This window comes from Callorhinus ursinus, unplaced genomic scaffold, assembly GCF_003265705.2.
Source record: "Callorhinus ursinus isolate GAN/ISIS: 27379988/994484 unplaced genomic scaffold, GSC_fseal_2.0 scaffold7, whole genome shotgun sequence".
In the NCBI taxonomy this organism is placed as follows: Eukaryota; Metazoa; Chordata; class Mammalia; order Carnivora; family Otariidae; genus Callorhinus; species Callorhinus ursinus.
Genome location: NW_027397069.1, coordinates 70,404,168 through 70,426,038, shown reverse-complemented (window position 1 = coordinate 70,426,038; position 21,871 = coordinate 70,404,168). Strand labels below are relative to the sequence as shown.

General features: G+C 35.8%; 1 protein-coding gene across 2 annotated transcripts in view; it reads right to left on the bottom strand.

Moving 5' to 3' along the window:
- The window catches only part of LOC112826479 (phospholipid-transporting ATPase IB-like), a 201,985-nt gene that overhangs the window by 60,646 nt on the left and 119,468 nt on the right, over positions 1-21,871 (bottom strand). For both annotated transcript variants that reach the window (XM_025874613.2, XM_073894758.1), the window contains 2 exons: positions 16,449-16,571; positions 3,577-3,655 (listed from right to left, as the gene is read on the bottom strand). In XM_025874613.2, coding sequence (XP_025730398.1) covers positions 3,577-3,655; positions 16,449-16,571 — 202 coding nt within the window. The remainder of the gene's footprint in view (positions 1-3,576; positions 3,656-16,448; positions 16,572-21,871) is intronic.

Sequence of the window (21,871 nt, the reverse complement as noted above, 5' to 3'; positions counted from 1 at the left end):
CTGAAACCTTAATTTATTACTTCTAATAGTATTTTAATTTTAGCATTTTATATATATAACATATAATTTCAGCATTTTATATATATATATATATCATGTCATATGCAAATAGAGATCATTTTACTTTTACTTTTCTAATCTGGATGATTTTTATTGCATTTTCATGCCCAACTGCACTGTCTAAAATTTCCAGTACAATAGTGAATAGGAATGTTGGAAATGATATTTTTGTCCTGTTCCTGATTTTAGGGGAAAGCATTCAGTCTTTCACCACTAAGCAAAATGTTAACTGTGTTTTTTGTAGATTTTTTTTAATCAGTTGAGGAAGATCCATTCTATTCCTATGGTGTTGACTGCTTTTATCCTGAAGATGTGTTGGCTTTTGTCAAATGCTTTTCCTGAATTTATAGAGATGATCATGTAGTTTCTATCCTTTACTGTTATGATGTATTACATTATTTTTGGATGTTAAGCCAATTTTGCATTCTTGGCATAATGCCATCTGGTGTTTATATATAACCTTATATATATTTCTAGTTTTGGTATGTTGATATTTTGATGAAGATTTTTGCCAAGGCTCTTTGTGGACTGGTTTACTTATTTTTAATCTGAAGAACTTCCTTTTAATATTTCCTGAAAAGTTTGTATTATAGTAAGAAATCCTCTCATTTTTCTGTTTATATGGAAATGTCTTTATTTTGCCTTCATTTTTGAAAGACTATTTTGCTGGGCTTAGAAGTTTCTTGGTTGACAGGTATTTTTTTCTCTAAGCACTTTGAATTTGTCATCCCACTGCCTTCTGGCCTCCATTTTTTGTGTGTGTAATGAGAAGTCATCTGAAAATCTTTTTGGAGCTCCTTTGTACCTGAGTCATTTTTCTTTTGCTGCTTTCAATATTATCCCATTGTTTCTGGCTTTCAACATTTTTGCTACAATGTGTCTGGATATAGATCTCTTTGTAATTATCTCATTTAAAATTCACTGAGCCCCCTTGGATGTACACATTAATGTTGTTAAGCTAATTTGAAACTCTTTAGCTACCATTTCCATGAATATTTTTTCTATTTCATTCTTTTTCTGCTCTTGTTCTTATACTCCCATATGCCTAGATTGGTGTGTTTAAAGGCTTCTCACATTTTTTGAGTCTGTGTTCATGTTTCTTCATTCTACTTTCTCTCTGGTCTTCAAATTGAATACTTTCTATTAATGTAAGATCAGGTTTCATAATTTCTTCTTCCAGTTCAAATCTACCATTGAGTCACTCTAATGAATTTTTTTAATTAAAATTTTCAACCCCAGAATTTTCATTTGGTTATTAAATTTCTCTCTCTTAATTCGCAATCTTTGATGTGCCTCCATGCCTTCATACCTTTATGCATTTCTTTTGGCTCTTTGAACATGTTTATATTGGCTAATTTGGACTCTTTGTTAAATCTGACATGTAGAGCCTCTCACAGGTAGTTTCTGTTACCTGCTTCTTGGTGTGTGGCTCATGCAGTCCTGTCTCTTTGTGTGTCTTATACTTTTTGGTTGTTGAAAACTGGAAATTTTACACAATATATTATAGCTACTCTGGATACTAATCCCCCCTCCCTTTAAGGCGTATATTTGCTTTGATGCTTGTTTATTTGTTTTGTGATTCGGCTGGCTATTTTAGTGAAGTCTGTTTCCCCAGGGCTAAACCTTGGTACTGCACCTTGGAAGGTGCAGTGCTGGGCAAGCAAAGCCCCCTTGGTGTTATCTGGTCTGTCCTGACTGGTTTTTGCTGATTTCTCCATTAAGCTATCTGACTCATTTGGCATTACACCAGTTGTTAAGGTCCACTGATTACCCAGGGGTTAGTCTATGGTTTTTGACAGTGTTCTGGGGCATAAATTGTACATCAGGCTGAGACAATTAAATTCAGGCTTGGATGATTTTGACACAAGTCTTTGAGGTTTGTTCCCACCTCAGGAGAGCCATTTTTATGTCTCTGTCTCTGTTTCATTCTAGTAAATTAGTAGGCCTATGATTTAGCTTATCGGTCTCAACGAGGAAGAGTTAGTATTTTTGAGAACATCCCTAGACTTGAACTCTCCCCCTAGTCTGTTTCAAATAGTCACTTCCTTTGGGAAGAGTTTTGGAGCTCTCTCTTCTTATGTACTACCTCTCACCATAGGCAAAATCTTACTGCCACTACTCTTGGTGATAGTGAAGTTGTAGTCACTGGTCTTCTTGGCTTGCCTTCCCAACAATCTCTTAGAGATTCTCTGCCTTACAAGCAAGCTGTGGTGAAAGTGATCAGGAACCCAATATTCTTAGCCTGTAATGCCTGTGGTAGAGATTCTGTCCCATGGATATAAGTTGATTGGCAAAGGGGAGTTCTAACCTCCTGGACACACTCATCAGGAATTTTGCCTCTTTACCTCAGATTTGGGGGTATGAGAAATGCTGGTAGCCTGCCCCTCCTGTGAGATATGGTAACCCTGATTGATAATTGAGAAGACTAGTAGTCCTACACCCTTACCACATCTGCCTGCAGTGGAGTTTCCATCAAGCAGGTTGTGAGTAAGAGAGAGAAGGAGTAGGTCATGGCTACAATGCCACAGGCTTTTGACATTCTTACTGAGTTGCAGTAGATTCGCTTGAATAAATGTTTCTTCATTTGTCTTTAGGACAATATCCAGAGTTGTGCTTTTGTAGTTTTGACCAGTTTGGCTTATTTGGGTGGAGAGCAGATCCAAAGAGCCCCACACACTTCCATACCAAAAGGAACTTTTTGTAAGCTTGTGATTTGCTGTATTTGTCATCATTTGAAAGTTTTGCCCATTTTCTTTACAAGGAAGGGCTTTAGCTATATTAATGGCAGATCCATTCTTTTAAATACCAACAAACACAAACACATGCAACTCAAACTCAATGTTTAAAAAAATATGTCCACAATAAGGGACATATCGCTAGTAATACCCAATGAAAATTAAATCTGATTAAAGAAAAATAATTACACTTTATACCTTAATTTGTGGCTGTGAATCCATTATACAGCAATAGCATACCTCAGAAGTATGTCTCCTACATTTAGATGTGTTAGACCCAGATCAGTCTGTAGAAAAACTTCACACATAATGTTTGTTTTTTTTTAATTGTACATCAGGAAAAGGAGACTTGGTCTAATAATAAAGTATACTGAACTTGTGTAATAGTCTAAATTGAAGTGTTAAGTTTGGGAAGTGAAACAAGAAATAGACATAAATTTCAAACTTACAGAAGGTATCTATAATTCATTAGAACTGTTGTGTTTTCCATCAAACCTTCTGACTCAAATATTTATTACAAATTAACAACAAAAGCACTAATTTTCAATTTATATATGTCAAAGACAAAGAAAATGTGTTCTAAAGACTAACCGTTAAATCTCAACCAAATTGTAATATTACATATAGGTAAATATTTTTAAATTCCTTTTTTTTTTTTTTTGCCTTGAGTTCTTTCTGTGGAGACAAACACATAAACACACACACACACAAACACAGAAATATTGGCCCCAGTGAGAAAAACATGCTCTTTGTTGAATATATGAAACAATGAAGCCATTACCATGCTCCAGCATTTTCATGGGCATCCAGAAGAGAATGAAGGAATGGATCAAAGCATTTAAACATTGAAACCAAAACACCTAGAAGAAAGCAAGGCAAGAAAGTTATGATAGTACATTGTTCTAAACCTAAAAACGTGACATTATGAAATATGCTTGTAGTTTGAAACAGTTATAAAGCCAAAATGTTTTCCTAGAGATGGAAAAATTCCATTTCTTCTACTTCTAAAAGAAATGACTGTGAAAGTATGGGATATTATTTGAAAAGAAAACTCATTAAATATAAATGTGTAGAACTCAAATATAGAATATTTGTTATAAAAAATTATAAAGACCAAAATTATCCAATGAAAAAGAACCAGAAGCAATTTTTAAAAGAAATAAAAATATTTTCAATACTTAGGTTGTAGTATTTTAAATATAATTTCATACCTTATTTCATATGATAAACTCTGCATCTTTACATCTCCACCCAGACTCTAGTCAAAATAAATTTTAATAAACCACATACAATTTTCTTAGAGGAAATCTTAATAATATAAAATCCCTAGGGTCAAAAAAAGGTACACCTTGGGGTTAGGAGATGGTTGAACAACAAAAACAAATCTTTGTTCTTTTGGTTCTAAATATATCAGTTATTTTTATGCTTGCCAGGAAGACTTACAGATAAAGGACTGGAGAAGAAAAAAATGTGGAAAAAGCATATTTTGTCCTGTGACCTAAATTTCCTGGAGTAAAGCTGTTTTTAGGAAAGAATGTAAGAAACTGGTTTAAAAACGCAGCTAATGCCAAATTGGAAAACCTCAAGACTCATGGAACACTGGGTAGAATACATAGAAGTTTTTGTCTTGGTACTGGAGAAAAATTATCCTTGGACTTAGCACAACCCTGTTCTTCCTAATATTAAGATGAAGATCCACGAGGATTAAATTGTTTCCAGTTAACTTGCTTGTTTTCCAGAACAAAATTCAAGAACAGTCATGGTAATACAAAGTAAAAAGCTTTTAAGCACAGCAAAGGAAGCCATCAACAAAACATAAAAGCAACCTACTGAATGGGAGAAGATATTTGCAAATGATACATCCAATAAGGAGTAAATATCCAAAATACATTTAAAAACTTCTACAACTCAACACCAAAAAAATAATCTGATTAGAAATGGGAAGACATACAAATGGCCAACTAACACATGAAAAGATGCTCAATATCACTAATCATCATGGAAATGTAAATCAAAATCACAATATCATTTTATATCTATCAGAATGGCTAAAATCATAAACACACACACACAAAAACAAGTGTAGAAGAGGATATGAAGAAAAAGGAAACTTGTGCACTGTTGGTGGCAATGCAAAGTGGTGCAGCCACTGTAGAAAACAGTATGGAGGTTTCTCAAAAAATTAAGCATAGAAATACCGTATAATCTAATAATTCCACTACTGGGTATTTACCCAAAGAAAACAAAAACACTAATTCAAACAGATATATTCACCCCTATGTTTACTGCAGCATTATTTACAACAGCCAAGACATGGAAGCAATCCAACTGTCCATCCATAGAAGAATGGATAAAAAAGGTGTGTGTGTGTGTGTGTGTGTGTGTGTGTGTCACACACACACACACACACACACACACACACACACACACACACACAATGAAATATTACTCAGCTATAAACAAAAGTATGTGATCCACCATTGACAACAATATGGATGGACCGAGAGGGTATTATGCTAAGTGAAATAGGTCAGGCAGAGAATGACAAATACCATATGATTTCACTTATATGTGGAATCTAAAAAATAGATGAACAAAAAGCAGAAACAGACCCATCAATACGGAGAACACACTGAAGGTTTCCAGAGGGGTGGGGGGTAGGGGGATGGGCAAAGTGGGTGAAGGGGTATGAGAGATACAGGCTTCCAGTTGTGGAATGAATAAGTCATGGGGATAAAAGGTACAGCATAGGGAATATAGTCAATGGTATTGTAATAGTGTTGTATGGTGACTAATGGTAGCTACAGTTGTGAGCATAGCATAATGTATAGATTTGTTGAATCACTATGTTTTACACTTGAAATAATGTAGCATTGTGTGTCAACTACTTCACTAAAAATTTTTTTAAAAGTAAATGTAAAGAAAAAATATTCAGAGTTATAAAAATATCTATCACCTAGGTAAATTTCATGATATTGGACATCCAATCCAGAATTACCAGGCATGCAAAAACAGAAAAATACTACCCAAAATAAGGAAGTAAATAAATCAATTAAATCCAACCCACAACCAACATAAATGTTAGAATTTGCAGATAAGGATGTTGAAAAGTATAACTCTACTCTTTATGTTCAAATGGTAAGTAGGTAAATAGAAGATATAAAAAATTTCCAAATAGAAATTCTATGGATTAAAAGCTACAATTTTTGAGATAATAAATTTACTAGATGGCAGTAATGCAGACTCAACACTGCAGAAGGAAAAATTAATGACATAGATATGCAGAATTAAATTGAAGACAAAATAATTTCTAAAAATACCCAAAATTTAACAGAGAGGAAAATGTATGAAACAAAAATATAGATTCATTGAGGTTTTGGATAACTTCAAGTGATCTAATATATGTATAATTGGAAGCAACAGAAGGAGGGGAGGTCGACCAGAAAAAAATATTTGAAAAAAAATGGCTAAAAATTTTCTATATTTGATGTAGACTATACCAGGAAACTTTTCTTGTAAGGGACAAAATGGAAAATATTTTATATTCTTTGGGGTCCACATTGATCTCCATTGCAACTATTCAATTATGCTCTTGTAACTTTAAGGTAATCACAGGAAATTTTTAAGTGAATGGGCATGGCTACTTCCCAATAAAAGTTTATAAAAGCAGGCAGAGGACTAGATTTGGCCTATAGACCATAGTTTGCTGATCTTCTTACTATCAACCTACAGATCCAAGAAGCTCAAAGTACCCCAAGCACAAGAACCATGAAGAAATGAGACATCACAATCAAATTGCTCAAATTTGGTAATAAAGAAAAAGATCTTCAAAGCAGCCAGATGAAAAAAGACATATTAAAGTCATAAAGATGAAGATAACAGTAATTCCACATTAAAACAAGGCAAGTAAGAAGATAATGGAAATTGCTAAAATAAACTATCAACCTAAAATTTTATGCCAAGCAAAAATAACTTTCAAAAGTAAAGGTAAAATGGGGGACGGAGCAAGATGGCAGAGGAGTAGGAGACCTGGATTTCGTCTGGTCTCAGAAATTCAGCTCAATAGGGATCAAACCATTCTGAACACCTACGAACTCAACAGGAGATCAAAGAGGAGAGTAGCAACAACTCTCTGAACAGAGAAGCGACCACTCACTGGAAGGTAGGACGTGCGGAGAAGTGAATCTGAGGCGATATTCGGGAGGATAGACGGCGGGGGAGGGGGCCTCCGTCGGCCGCTTCTGGCAAGTGATAGAGCCGCGGAACACAAAATCGGAACTTTTAGAAGTCAGCTCCGCTGAGGGACGTCACTCCAGTGGCTAAGAGGGGGGGTGGAAACCTCGCAGTACAGTGTGGACTCAGGACCCTCAGGGTCACAGAAAGACCGGGGGTGCCTGAGTGCAGCAGAGCTCCCAGGTATTGGATCGGGGAAGCCGGCTGCAGAGACGGAGCCAAGGTGCGGGCTTGCAGCTCCGGGTTGCCATAAATTGTGATCCCCGGCCCACTTGGGCCATTGCGCCTCCAGCAGGGACCCAACAAGCAGCAGAGCGGGGAGACTCCCCTCCCTCCCCCAGGAGGAGCGGCGCGGGAGTGCACCGCAGGGATCTGCTGGGTTTGGAGACTCCACATGGGGTCAGGTGCCAGAGATAGAAATGCTCGGTCACAGGCTGGGTGAGCGCGGAGTGTGGCCGGAGACCGAGAAGACGGGAGTGATTGACTGCTTTTCTCTAGGGCGCACTGAGGAGTGGGGCCCTGAGTTCTCAGCTCCTCTGGGCAGAGAGTGGGAGGCCACCATTTTCACCCTGGTCCTCCAAAGCTGTACCGAGAGCTTGCAGGGAACAAAATCTCCTGAGAGCAAACCCAAGCAGCTTGCTTAGCCCAGACTGAAAAGGGCAGGGCAATTCCGCCTCCGGCAAAGACATTTGGGAACCACGGCAACAGTCCCCTCCCCCAGAAAATCAGCACGAACAGCCAGCAAGCCAAGACCAAGTTTACCCATCAAGGAGAATGGGAGAACTCCAGCGCTAGGGGAATACTGCACATAGAATTCATGGCTTTTTTACCATGATTCATTAGTTTTTCAAAGTTAATTTTTTAACTGTTTTTTGTGGTTTTTTTTGAATTTTTCTTTTTCCCTTTTTCAACCAACATCTTATCAATCCCTTTTTTAAAAAAAAATTTTTATTTTTCAGAGTCATATTTTATCCCTTCATAGTAGTTACCCTTATTTTTGGCATATATATATAAGTTGTCCTCTCTTTAAAATTTTGATACAGTTTCTTCTAACAGATCAAAATATACCCTAAATCACTAGTGTATGGCTTTGTTCTAGTCTCCTGCCTGATCACAGTCTTTCCCACTTTTTTCTTTTTTTTAAATCTTCTTTCTTCTTTCAAACAACTTCTTATCAATTCCATTTATAAAACCTTTTATAAGTTTCATCTTTACAGTCATCTTCCATCCCTTCATTGTATCAACCCTTATTTTGTACATATATAAGTCTTTCTTCCTTTAAAATTTTAGGAGGCACTTTCTTCTAACAGACCAAAATACACCCAAAATCTAGTGTGTGGCACTGATCTATGCCCTAGCCTGATCATATTTGATCATATTCTGTTTTTTGTTTTGTTCTGTTTTTGTTTTTATCTTTTTCTTTTTTTTCTTTCTTTTTTCTTTCTTTCCCTTTCTTTTCCCCTGGTTTCAGGTCTTTTCTGATTTGTATAGAGTATATTTGCTGGGGACATTGTTAACCTGTTAGCATTTTGTTCTCTCATTTATCTGTTCTCCTCTGGACAAAATGACAAGACGAAAAAGATCACCTCAGCAAAAAGAACAAGAGGTAGTACCGTCTGCCAGGAACCTACTCAATACTGACATTAGTACGATGTCGGACCTAGAGTTCAGAATCATGACTTTAAAGATACTAGCTGGGCTTGAAAAAAGCGTGGAAATTATTAGAGAAACCCTTTCTGGAGAAATAAAAACTAGAATCTAACCAAGACGAAATCAAAAAGGCTATTAGGTGCAATCAAAAATGGGGGCACTAACTGCTAGGATAAATGAGGCAGAAGAGAGAATCAGTGATATAGAAGACCAAATGATGGAAAATAAAGAGGCTGAGAAAAAGAGAAACAACTACTGGATCACGAGGGCAGAATTCGAGAGATAAGTGATATGATAAGACAAAACAACATTAGAATAATTGGGATTCCAGAAGAAGAAGAGAGAGGGGGGCAGAAGGAATATTGGAGCAAATTATAGCAGAGAACTTCCCTAATTTGGGGAAGGCAACAGGCATCAAAATCCAGGAGGCACAGAGAACCCCTCTCAAAATCAATAAAAAGAGGTCAACATCCTGACATCTAATAGTAAAACTTACGAGTCTCAGAGACAAAGAGAAAATCCTGAAAGCAGCTCGGGAGAAGAGATATGTAACCTACAATGGCAGAAACATTAGATTGGCAACAGACCTATCCACAGAGACCTGGCAGGCCAGAAAGGACTGGCATGATATCTTCAGAGCACTAAACGAGAAAAATATGCAGCCAAGAATACTATATCCAGCAAGGCTGTCATTGAAAATAGAAGGAGAGGTAAAAAGCTTCCAGGACAAACAAAAACTAAAGGAATTTGCAAACACAAAACCAGCCCTAAAAGAAATATTGAAAGGGGTCCTCTAAGCAAAGAGAGAGCCTAAAAGCAGCATAGATCAGAAAGGAACACAGACAATATACAGTCACAGTCACCTTACAGGCAGTACAATGGCACTAAATTCATACCTTTCAATAGTTACCCTGAATGTAAATGGCTAAATGCCCCAATCAAAAGACACAGGCTATCAAATTGGATTAAAAAACAAGACCCATCAATATGCTGTCTGCAAGAGACTCATTTTAGACCCAAAGACACCCCCAGATTGAAAGTGAGGGGATGGAAAACCATTTACCATGCTAATGGACACCAAAAGAAAGCTGGGGTGGCAATTCTTATATCAGACAAATTAGATTTTAAAACAAAGACTGTAATAAGAGATGAAGAAGGACACTATATCTTACTTAAAGGGTCTATCCAACAAGAAGATCTAACAGTAGTAAATATCTATGCCCCTAACATGGGAGCAGCCACTTTTATAAGGCAATTAATAACAAAAGCAAAGAAACACATTGACAACCATACAATAATAGTGGGGGACTTTAACACCCCCCTGACTGAAATGGACAGATCATCTAAGCCAAAGATCAACAAGGAAATAAAGACTTTAAATGAAACACTGGACCAAATGGACTTCACAGACATATTCAGAACATACCATCCCAAAGCAATGGAATACACATTCTTCTCTAGTGCCCATGGAACATTCTCTAGAATTGATCACATCCTAGGTCACAAATCAGGTCTCAACCGATATCAAAAGATTGGGATTATTCCTTGCATATTTTCAGACCACAGTGCTTTGAAACTAGAACTGAATCACAAGAGGAAAGTCGGAAAGAACTCAAATACATGGAGGCTAAAGAGCATCCTACTGAAGAATGAATGGGTCAACCAGGAAATTGAAGAATTAAAAAAATTCATGGAAACCAATAAAAATGAAAACACAACTGTTCAAAATCTTTGGGATACAGCAAAGGCAGTCCTGAGAGGAAAGTATATAGCAATACAAGCCTTTCTCAAGAAACAAGAAAGGTCTCAAATACACAACCTAACCCTACACCTAAAGGAGCTAGAGAAAGAACAGCAAATAAAGCCTAAACCCAGCGGGAGAAGAGAAATAATAAAGATCAGAGCAGAAATCAATGAAATAGAAACCAAAAGAACAGTAGAACATATCAACGAAAGTAGGAGATGGTTCTTTGAAAGAATTAACAAGATTGATAAACCCCTGGCCAGACTTATCAAAAAGAAAAGAGAAATGACCCAAATCAACAAAATCATGAATGAAAGAGGAGAGATCACAACCAACACCAAAGAAATAAAAACAATTATAAGAACATATTATGAGCAACTCTATGCCAGCAAATTAGATAACCTGGAAGAAATGGGTGCATTCCTAGAGAGGTATCAACTACCAAAACTGAACCAGGAAGAAACAGAAAACCTGAACAGACCTATAACCACTAAGGAAATTGAAGCAGTCATCAAAAATCTCCCAAGAAACAAAAGCCCAGGGCCAGACGGCTTCCCAGGGGAATTCTATCAGACATTTCAAGAAGAATTAATACCTATTCTCCTGAAACTGTTCCAAAAAATAGAAATGGAAGGAAAACTTCCAAACTCATTTTATGAGGCGACCATTACCTTGATCTCCAAACCAGACAAGGACCCCATCAAAAAGGAGAATTACAGACCAATATCCTTGATGAACATGGATGCAAAAATTCTCACCAAAATACTAGCCAATAGGATCCAACAGTACATTAAAAGGATTATTCACCATGACCAAGTGGGATTTATCCCTGGGCTGCAAGGTTGGTTCAACATCCGCAAATCAATCAACATGATACAATACATTAACAAAAGAAAGAAAAAGTCATATGATCCTCTCAATAGATGCAGAAAAAGCATTTGACAAAGTACAGCATCCTTTCTTGGTCAAAACTCTTCAGAGTATAGGGATAGAGGGTACATACCTCAATATCATAAAAGCCATCTATGAAAAACCTACAGCGAATATCATTCTCAATGGGGAAAAGCGGAGAGCTTTTTCCCTAAGGTCAGGAACGCGGCAGGGATGTCCACTCTCACCACTGCTATTCAACATAGTATTAGAAGTCCTAGCCTCAGCAATCAGACAACAAAAAGAAATCAAAGGCATCCAAATCAGCAAAGAAGAAGTCAAACTCTCACTCTTTGCAGATGATATGATTCTGTATGTGAAAACCCAAAAGACTCCATCCCAAAACTGCTAGAACTCATACAGGAATTCAGTAAAGTAGAACGATATAAAATCAATGCACAGAAATCAGTGGCATTCCTATACACCAACAACAAGGCAGAAGAGAGACAAATCAAGGAGTCGATCCCATTTACAATTGCACCCAAAACCGTAAGATACCTAGGAATAAACCTAACCAAAGAGGCAAAGGATCTGTACTCAGAAAACTATAAAATACTCATGAAAGAAATTGAGGAAGACACAAAGAAATGGAAAAACGTTCCATGCTCATGGATTGGAAGAACAAACATTGTGAAGATGTCAATGCTACCTAGAGCAATCTACACATTCAATGCAATCCCCATCAAAATACCATCCACTTTTTTCAAAGAAATGGAACAAATAATCCTAAAATTTGTATGGAACCGGAAGAGACCCCAAATAGCCAGAGGAATATTGAAAAAGAAAAGCAAAGCTGGCGGCATCACAATTCCGGACTTCCAGCTCTATTACAAAGCTGTCATCATCAAGACAGTATGGTACTGGCACAAAAACAGACACATAGATCAATGGAACAGAAGAGAGAGCCCAGAAAGGGACCTCAACTCTATGGTCAACTAATCTTCGACAAAGCAGGAAAGAATGTCCAGTGGAATAAAGACAGTCTCTTCAACAAATGGTGTTGGGAAAATTGGACAGCCACATGCAGAAGAATGAAACTGGACCATTTTCTTACACCACACACAAAAATAGACTCCAAATGGTTGAAAGACCTAAACGTGAGACAGGAGTCCATCAAAATCCTAAAGGAGAACACAGGTAGCAACCTCTTCGACCTCAGCCGCAGCAACTTCTTCCTAGAAACATCGCCAAAGGCAAGGGAAGCAAGGGCAAAAATGAACTATTGGGATTTCATCAAGATAAAAAGCTTTTGCACAGCAAAAGAAACAGTCCACAGAACCAAAAGACAACCGACAGAATGGGAGAAAATATTTGCAAATGACATATCAGATAAAAGGCTAGTATCCAAAATCTATAAAGAACTTATCAAACTCAACACCCAAAGAACAAATAATCCAATCAAGGAACGGGCAGAAGACATGAACAGACATTTTTCCAAAGAAGACATCCAAATGGCCAACAGACACATGAAAAAGTGCTCAACATCGCCCGGCATCAGGGAAATCCAAATCAAAACCTCAATGACATACCACCTCACACCAGTCAGAATGGCTAGAATTAACAAGTCAGGAAATGACAGATGTTGGCGGGGATGTGGAGAAAGGGGAACCCTCCTACACTGTTGGTGGGAATGCAAGCTTGTACAACTACTCTGGAAAACAGTATGGTGACTCCTCAAAAGGTTGAAAATAGAGCTACCATCTGATCTAGCAATTGCACTACTGGGTATTTACCCCAAAGGTACAAATGTAGGGATCCGAAGGGGTACGTGCACCCCAATGTTTATAGCAGCAATATCCACAATAGCCAAACTGTGGAAAGAGCCAAGATGTCCATCGACAGATGAATGGATAAAGAAGAGGTGGTATATATACACAATGGAATATTATGCAGCCATAAAAAGGAATGAGATCTTGCCATTTGCAACGACATGGATGGAACTGGAGGGTGTTATGCTGAGTGAAATAAATCAATCAGAGAAAGACATGTATCATATGACCTCGCTGATATGAGGAATTTTTAACCTTGGGAAACAAACTGAGGGTTGCTGGAGTGGTGGAGGGTGGGAGAGATGAGGTGGCTGGGTGATAGACATTGGGGAGGGTATGTGCTATGGTGAGTGCTGTGAATTGTGCAGGACTGTTGAATCACAGTACTTCTGAAACAAATAATGCAATATATGTTAAGAAAAAAAAAGATAGCAGGAGGGGAAGAATGAAGGGGAGTAAGTCAGAGGGGGAGACGAACCATGAGAGACAATGGACTCTGAAAAACAAACAGGTTTGGGGGGATGGGTTAGCCTGGTGATGGGTATTAAATAGGGCACGTTCTGCATGGAGCACTGGGTGTTATGCACAAACAATGAATCATGGAACACTACATAAAAAACTAATGGTGTATGGTGATTAACATAACAATAAAAAATTTTTAAAAAGTAAAAGTAAAATGAAGATTTTTTTGAGATATATAAAAGCTGAAAGAGTTCATCACCAGCAGATTAGCACTACAAGAAATTTTAAAGGAAGTCCTTCAGGCAGAAAGGAAATTACAACAAATAATAATGTGAATCTACACAAAGGATAGATCACTGGAAATAATAAATATATGGGTAAAGATTTAAGTGTTTCTCTTGCTGTGACACCTGGGTGGCTCAGTTGGTTGAGCGTCTGCCTTTGGCTCAGGTCATGATCCCAGGGTTCTGGGATCGAGTCCTGCATCAGGTAACTTGCTTCTCTCTCTGCCTGCCGCTCCACCTGCTTGTTCAGTCTCTCTCTGACAAATAAACAAAAATCTTAAAAAAAACCCAAAAGTATTTATTTTGCTATTTAAATCACTTTTAAAAATGTTCAAACACAAATGTGAATATAGTATGGGGTTTTTAACATATGTAAAAGTAACATGTATGACAGTCCAAAAGTCAGAAGGAGAGATATGGAAGTGTACCATTAAGTTTTTTATACTGTGGTGTGAATTAGTATATCACTTGAAGATCGACTATACTAACCTGAAGATGTATAAAACCTAAACAAATTCTTAAAAAAAGAAGAAACCTAAGAAGCCAACAAGGAGATGAAATAGAATTCACAAAAATTATTCCAAAAGAAATCAGAACAGAAAACAAGGAAACAAATTTTATTAGGAAAAATGGAAAATATATAGAAAGATGGTAAGTTTACACCAAAACACATCAATAAACACATTAAATATAAATGCTGTAAACACTCAGTATAAAGACAGATATTATCAGATTGGATAACAAAGCAAGACTATAAACTGCCTATAAGAAATACACTTTAAGTATGAAGACACAAATAGGTTATAGGGATGGAAAAAGATACAGAAACAGTTAAAAAAGCTGAAGTGGTCATGCTAGTATCAGACAAAACAGATTTTAAAAAGGTAATTTCTTAGTGAAAAAGCGATCAATCAAGACAATGTAACAATCCTAAACATCTATACACCTAATAACAGTACTTCAAAGTATGTGAAGCAAAACTGATAGAACGTCAAAAAGATAGAGATGAATCTATACTTTCAGTTGGGAGATTTTAGTTCCTTTCCATAATTGATAGAATAAATGGACAGAAAATAAGAATTTGACCTAATTTAATCATTCTGTACAAAGATAAAATATTTATAAGATAGACCATATTCTGAGCCATGAAGCAATATATTTAAAAGGCCCATGTTTTTTCCAGGTGTCTATATTTTTTTTATCAAAGTAAAATTAACATTCAGTGTTATATTAGTTTCAGGCACACAATATAATGATTTAATAATTCTAAACATTACTCAGTGCTCATCATGATAAGTGTGCTCTTGATTCCTTTTATTTCACCCATCCTCCTATCCAGCTCTCATCTGGCAACACCAGTTTGTTCCCTGTTTTTAAGAGTCTACTTTTTTACTCTTTTTGTTGTTGTTGTTCACTTGTTTGTTTCTTAAATTCCACATATGAGTGAAATCATATGGTACTTGTCTTTCTCTAACTTATTTCAATTAGCATTATACCCTCTAAGTCCATCCATGTTATTGCAAATGGCAATATTTCATTCCTTTTATTGCTGAGTAACATTCCATTGTATATATGTATATACCACATCTTCTTTATCCATTCATCTATTGGTGGACACTTGGGTTACTTCCATATTTTGGCTATTGCAGATGATGCAATAAATACAGGAGTGCATAGGGATTAATATGCAAAATATATAAAGAACAAAATATATAAAGAACAATATAAACAATAACCAAAAAAACCCCAAAACAATGTGATTTAAAATGGGCAGAGGACCTGAATAGACGTTTTTCCAAAGAAGACCTAACAGATGATTAACTGACACATCAAAAGATGCTCAACATCAATCATCATGGAAATGTAAATTAAAACCACAATGAAATATCAGTTTACACCTGTCAAAATGGCTGAAATAAAAAATACAAGAAATAACAAGTGTTGGTAAGAATGTAGAGAAAAAGGAACCCTTGTGTACTGTTGGTAGGAATGCAAATTGCTACACCCACTATGGAAAACAGTATAGAAGTTCCTCAAAAAGTTAAAAATATAATGATAATGTGATCTAGTATGGCACTACTGGGTATTTAGCCAAAGAAAACAAAAACACTAATTTGAAAAGATACTTGCAGGTGTCTATATTTTTTTAAAGCTTCACTAATGATTGAGATGCAATTAGGTTTACTCTTATGGCCTATAAAATCCCTTTAATTCCCCTGTTAAATCTCAACTCCATGATCCCAGGAAGAAATCATTCCAAAAGAATCACTTGTCTCATCTAAAAAGATGAAGAAAAGTATTTTCCAGGACTGCCCCATTGCACAACATGCCTCCTGAAGCTGCTCAGTGCACAATTTGTGGGACCATACATGGTGCCTTGCTTCTTTCTCTTTAAGGCTTCTCTTCCCCACATATTATTATTTAAACCTCAATTTCCTGGATAAACTAAACTACAAGGTAAATGATTGCACAGGGCTGCATCCCTTGGTTTGTAAATTATTTTTTTAAGCATCAGAAAAGGAAAAGACCAAAGGTAACTTTGGTGTTGAGATGAAAGGCCTGCAATAAGTCTTCTGTTTACCTTTGTGTTGAAAGTATTCCCTGCCTGAGAAATCCTGTAGAGCTGTGGATGTGTAAGCAGGCTCTTCTGACTGCAACACTGTTCAAAGATCCCCAGAGTAAAAGGGGGTAATGAAGTGAAAATCTACATAGAAAACAAGGATTTAGTAAAAAGAACTTTTAGTCTGTAATGGAGTTAATATTGTAGCAATGTCAGTTTCCTGACTTTGATAATGTATTACAACTATTAAGATATCATTATGGGGGAAACTGGTTGAAGGGTACACAGAACTGTTTTTGCATATTCTGGTAAGTCTTATGCTATTTAAAAACAAAAATTATTTACAAAGACGATATTAATGAGTCACATAGATTCAAACACATTTAACAAATCATGACTTAAATTTTCTGATTGATTTGAAACTGTAAATGTTGCTTTATGAGCATAAAATGAATAAATTTCTTCTATTTAATGAGCATAAAAATAAATTGAATATCTAGATATTTAAATAATAGGCATGGTACTGACCAATATATCTACCAATAATGATATCTGTATCCCTCATAAGAACCAGTTGGTTTTATAAGCTAGTTCACTTGCCAGGTCTTGGCAGGTAGTAGTTACTCAGTAAATAGTGTTGTGAATGTTAGATTAAAAAAAATACACAAGAATTCTTTATCTTGATAATTATTATCAGAAACAAAGGGATGTTTCCTACTCATTTACTCTTCAAATATTTTACTAACAATCATTATGCTAGCAACCATATTAAATGAAAAATACATGATCCTTTAAGATCCAAGTTCCCTCTGGACCTTGTCAAGGAGGGAACCTTGTAATAGTAGGTATAATAATAGAAAAAAAATGGTGAAGTAAGGGAGAAGTTAAAAAAGGAGAAAGAAGGGGAAAGGAGGAGAGGGGAGAGAAAATGAGAGGAAAATAGCAGGAAGATAGAAGTGACATATTTCTGCTCCATATTGTTTCTGTTTCTATGACAGTTTAACCAGGGATTCTTCACAAAGAGCAACAAGATGGTGCAAGCTTCAATGAGCAAGCATTTTTCACATCTTTGGGCTTCTTGTATCTGCTGTTATCTCATTGGCTAAATCGATCACATGACCAAACTCAGAGTCAGTGTGAGTGGGTACACCAAAAATGTGGATACAGAAGGGCATGGACAAATTGGGGGACCTTTATTATAACAATCTAACACAACATATGACCTATGTAGATTTTCTAGAATTTTATACAGAATGTTGACAGCAACTAAAGCAAGCATTATTCTTTGTCAATCCTTTTTTTTTTTTTTTGGTCTTATTACACTGGCTAGGACCTAAGGATGATGTTGAATAGAAGTGGTAAGAACACACATTCTTCTCCTGTTCTTCATCTTAAGGGAACAGGCTTTGCCATTAGGTATCATGTTAGCTGTAGGTTTTTCATAGAAGCACTTAGTGCTCATCAGAAACCAATGGCTGGTGCTGGTGTAGATTGGGGTCCCAGGGCTCGTGGAGGTGGTAGGTTGGCTAGGACACCCAGACCCTGTTCATTAAAGAGAGTTTAAGTCTCTGAATGGAAGAGTTGATTTACTTAACTTGCCATTTAATTATATCAATATCTGCTTCATTTCTAATTAGTTTCTAATAAGCTATGTTATTCTTACATAGAATTCTGTGTTATCAACAAGTTAACACTTTATAATTAAGAAATATCAATCTTCATCACTAGCCATATTTATTTTTCTGAAGGCTATTATTTCTGTTATTAATATAGCCACTTTGGCTTTTTTTTTAAAATTATTGTTTACAAAGTAAATCTTTTCCCATCCTTTTCCTTTTTACCTACCTGTGCCTTTATATTTGAAGTAGGTTTTGATTTTGTTAATCCAATCTGACAATATCTGCCTTTTAATTAAATATTTAGACCACTTACATTTCAGTGTAATTATAAATGTGGTTGGATTTAAATCTCCCATCTTCCTATTTTTTCTATTTGTTGCATTTCATCTTCCTCTCTACCTTATTTACTGACTTCTTTTGAAGTAATTGAAATATTAAGATTTTATCTCCATTATTCATTAGCCATAACTTTTGGGGGTTTTAGTTCTTTAAGGTTTACAGTATATATATATATATATATATATATGCAATGTATCACAAAATTCAAATAATAGTACACTCTCAAATCCCTCCTCCCATTCTTTGTGCTATACTTATCAGACATTTTTATTCTAAATTAATGACAAATCCCAGAATACATAATTAATTTTGCTTTAACAGTTATCTGTCATCATGACTGAAAATGAGGGGAAAAGGGTAAGTCTTTTATTAATTCCCATATAATTAACATTTCTGTTCCTCTTTATTTCTTTGGATAGATCCAAATTTCATCCTGGTATACTTTTCCTTTTGTTTGAAGAGCTTCCTTTAACATTTCAAGTATTATAGGTCTTCTGGTGATAAATTTTCTATTTTCTTGGTTTATTTGCAAAAGACATTTTAGCTGGATATAGAATTTGGGGTTAATGGATTTTTCTTTCTTTAAGATCTTTAAAGATATTCCATTGTCTTCTGCCCTGCATGGTTTTCAATGAGAAATCTGCTTTTACTCCTACATTTATTTTCTATACATAATATTTACCTGGTTGATTTAAAGATTATTCTCTTGGTCACAGATTTGCAACAATTAGGTTAAGAAGAACATTTGTGTGTTTTTCTGATTTTTCTCTCTGTGCTTCTATAATTGCTATGTCTTCATATTTACTGATCCTATTTCTGAAGTTTCTAATTTGCTCTTAATACCATCCAGAAAAATGTCCATTTTCTATTGTATTTTTCATCATAAGGTTCTATTTGGTTCTTTTCTATATCTTCTGTTTTTCTCATTATGTTCATTTCTTCCTTTATATTCTTGCACATGTTTATAAGATTTAAAATACCTGTTTTAAGTTCTTACCTACTCTTTCCAACAATAATTTTTATATCTGCTCTCATTGACTTATTTTTCACATTATGGATCTTATTTTCCTATTTCTTGCATGACCGATATCTTTTATTGGATGCACAACTATGAATTCTGTGTTCTTGAGTACTTAATTTTGTTCTTTATTTGTATATATTAGATATTTTCTGTGGCTTTGGAGCCCCCTTAGCCTCCATTTCTTTTTTTTCTTTTTTATGTATTTTTATTTTTTATTATGTTCAATTAGCCAACATATAGTACATCATTAGTTTTTGATGTAGTGTTCAACAATTCATTAATTGCATATAACACCCAGTGCTCATCACCACATGTGCCCTCCTTAATACCTATCACCCGATTACCCCATCCCCCCACTCCGCTCCCTTCTGTAACCCTCAGTTTGGTTCCTGGAGTCCAGAGTCTCTCATGGTTTATCTCCCTCTCTGATTCCTTCCCATTTAGTTTTCCCTCCCTTCCCCTGTGGTCCTCCATGCTATTCCTTATGTTCCACATATGAGTGAAACCATCTGATAATTGACTTCCTCTGCTTGACTTATTTCACTTAGCATCATCCCCTCCAGTTCCATCCATGTCGATGCAAATGGTGGGTTTTCATCCTTTCTGATGGCTGAGTAATATTCCATTGTATATATGAACCACATCTTCTTTATCCATCACCTGTTGAAGGACAGCTCAGCTCTTTAAATATTGTTTGCCTGTGTCTGATTTGCAGGTAAGTGACTTGCAAATTAGTTTGATGGTTTTTTTAAGGTTGCTTTTAAGTTTTCTTATGATGGGCCCAAAATAGTGTTTATTATAGGTCTAATTTATCCTTATTTTTAAAAGTGTAACTTGATTAAGTTTTCCCAATATCATATGTAACTAGTTATTCCTAGCCCTGAATTAACTCCAAGAATTCATCCTAATGCTTTCTGGTAGTTCTTTCCCTAGCTTTGGGTAGATTTTTCTCATGCATACACAAACTAGAACCAAAGTCTCAAGGGGGCTCTCTATAGATCTTCAGTCATTCTTTCTGTCTCTCTCTCAGTACAGTTTCCTCTTTGACATTCTAGCTACCTGGGCCCACTGAGCTCCAACCTCTGTGTCTTCAACTCATTAAGACACCTGGGCTTTCTTTTGCCTCCATCTTCTTGCACTGTGGCTTGGAAATAGTCCTTCTCTCAAGGATCACAGCCATGAGCAGCCTTTTGTTTAATTTTTGAAAACCATTGTTTTATATATTTTGGCTGAAACTGTAGGTTATTTCTGGTAGGAGGGTAATTCCTATAGCAGTTAGTCATGCATGGGCAGAAGCAGAAATAATGCAGGACCTCCAGAAACAGTATGAATACCTATTTAAATGTAGTTATTAAATAAGCAATCTAGCTCTCTTATGGCCAGTAACTATTTGATGTCCTAGGCTTCATCTTTCTCCCATCTGTAAAATATATATGTAATGAGATAAGATTTAATAAGTCAGGGGATATTAAGTCATCATATTATCCTAAAATGTCCACAATTTTAAGTTTCCCACTGAAGCCATCATTTACTGCATATATATATATATATATATATATATATATATATATATATAAATAAAATTCTATTGACCAATATCTGTGGCCTATGCATTCATAGTGAATTTTCTCACACACAGATTCTGCCAGCCCAGTCTGTAATGAAACTTAAAAAAAAAAAATTGAGTATTGTCATCTGCGACCAAAAGCCTGGTAGAGACAAATATGTGTATGACCACAGGTTCACTGATATAGTGCTCTAGGCAAATAGGTCTAGAATTGACAGGTACACAACTGTAACTATTCATAGCACTAGACATTTTTATATTATTGGACACTCAATGACTTGTCTGTGCTGTTTCAGAATTCAAGCTCCTAGAAGACAGAATGTTATGGATTAAGGCACAGCATATCCAGATTCTAATATGTTATGATAATGCAGTACAAAAGAAAGGTCATGATATATTCACTGGGAGCCTAATTTTTATGCTAGGTTTCCCTGACCTCTAATCTTTAAACTGGAATAATAAACAAACAAAAAATTTAAAGGTGAATTAAAAAACCATTTAACCATACTGTTTATTTCTAGTTTAATTTAAAATGAGTTAAGTAATGGTGTGGGATTGTTAGTTTCAGAAGATTCTGTTTATTTATTATAGGACTTCATATCAAAATTCATCATTTCCTACAAACACAGGGTTAAAATATTTACAAAAGGACAAATTTTCTACCAGGAGGTTTAAAAGGCTGGGGAACTACACTATAAACACACACCCACATACACAGATATAAATAAATGTATTATATGTATTAAGTAGAATGGAAAGAAGTAGAGTTCGATAATAATTACTTGGCTTAAAAGCCTAAAAACATTGTACAGGCATATAGTAAGGAGGTTTTGGACATATTATCAAAATGCATTGTATAGAAATTTAATGTAGTTGCTATAGAATGATCTCCTATGAT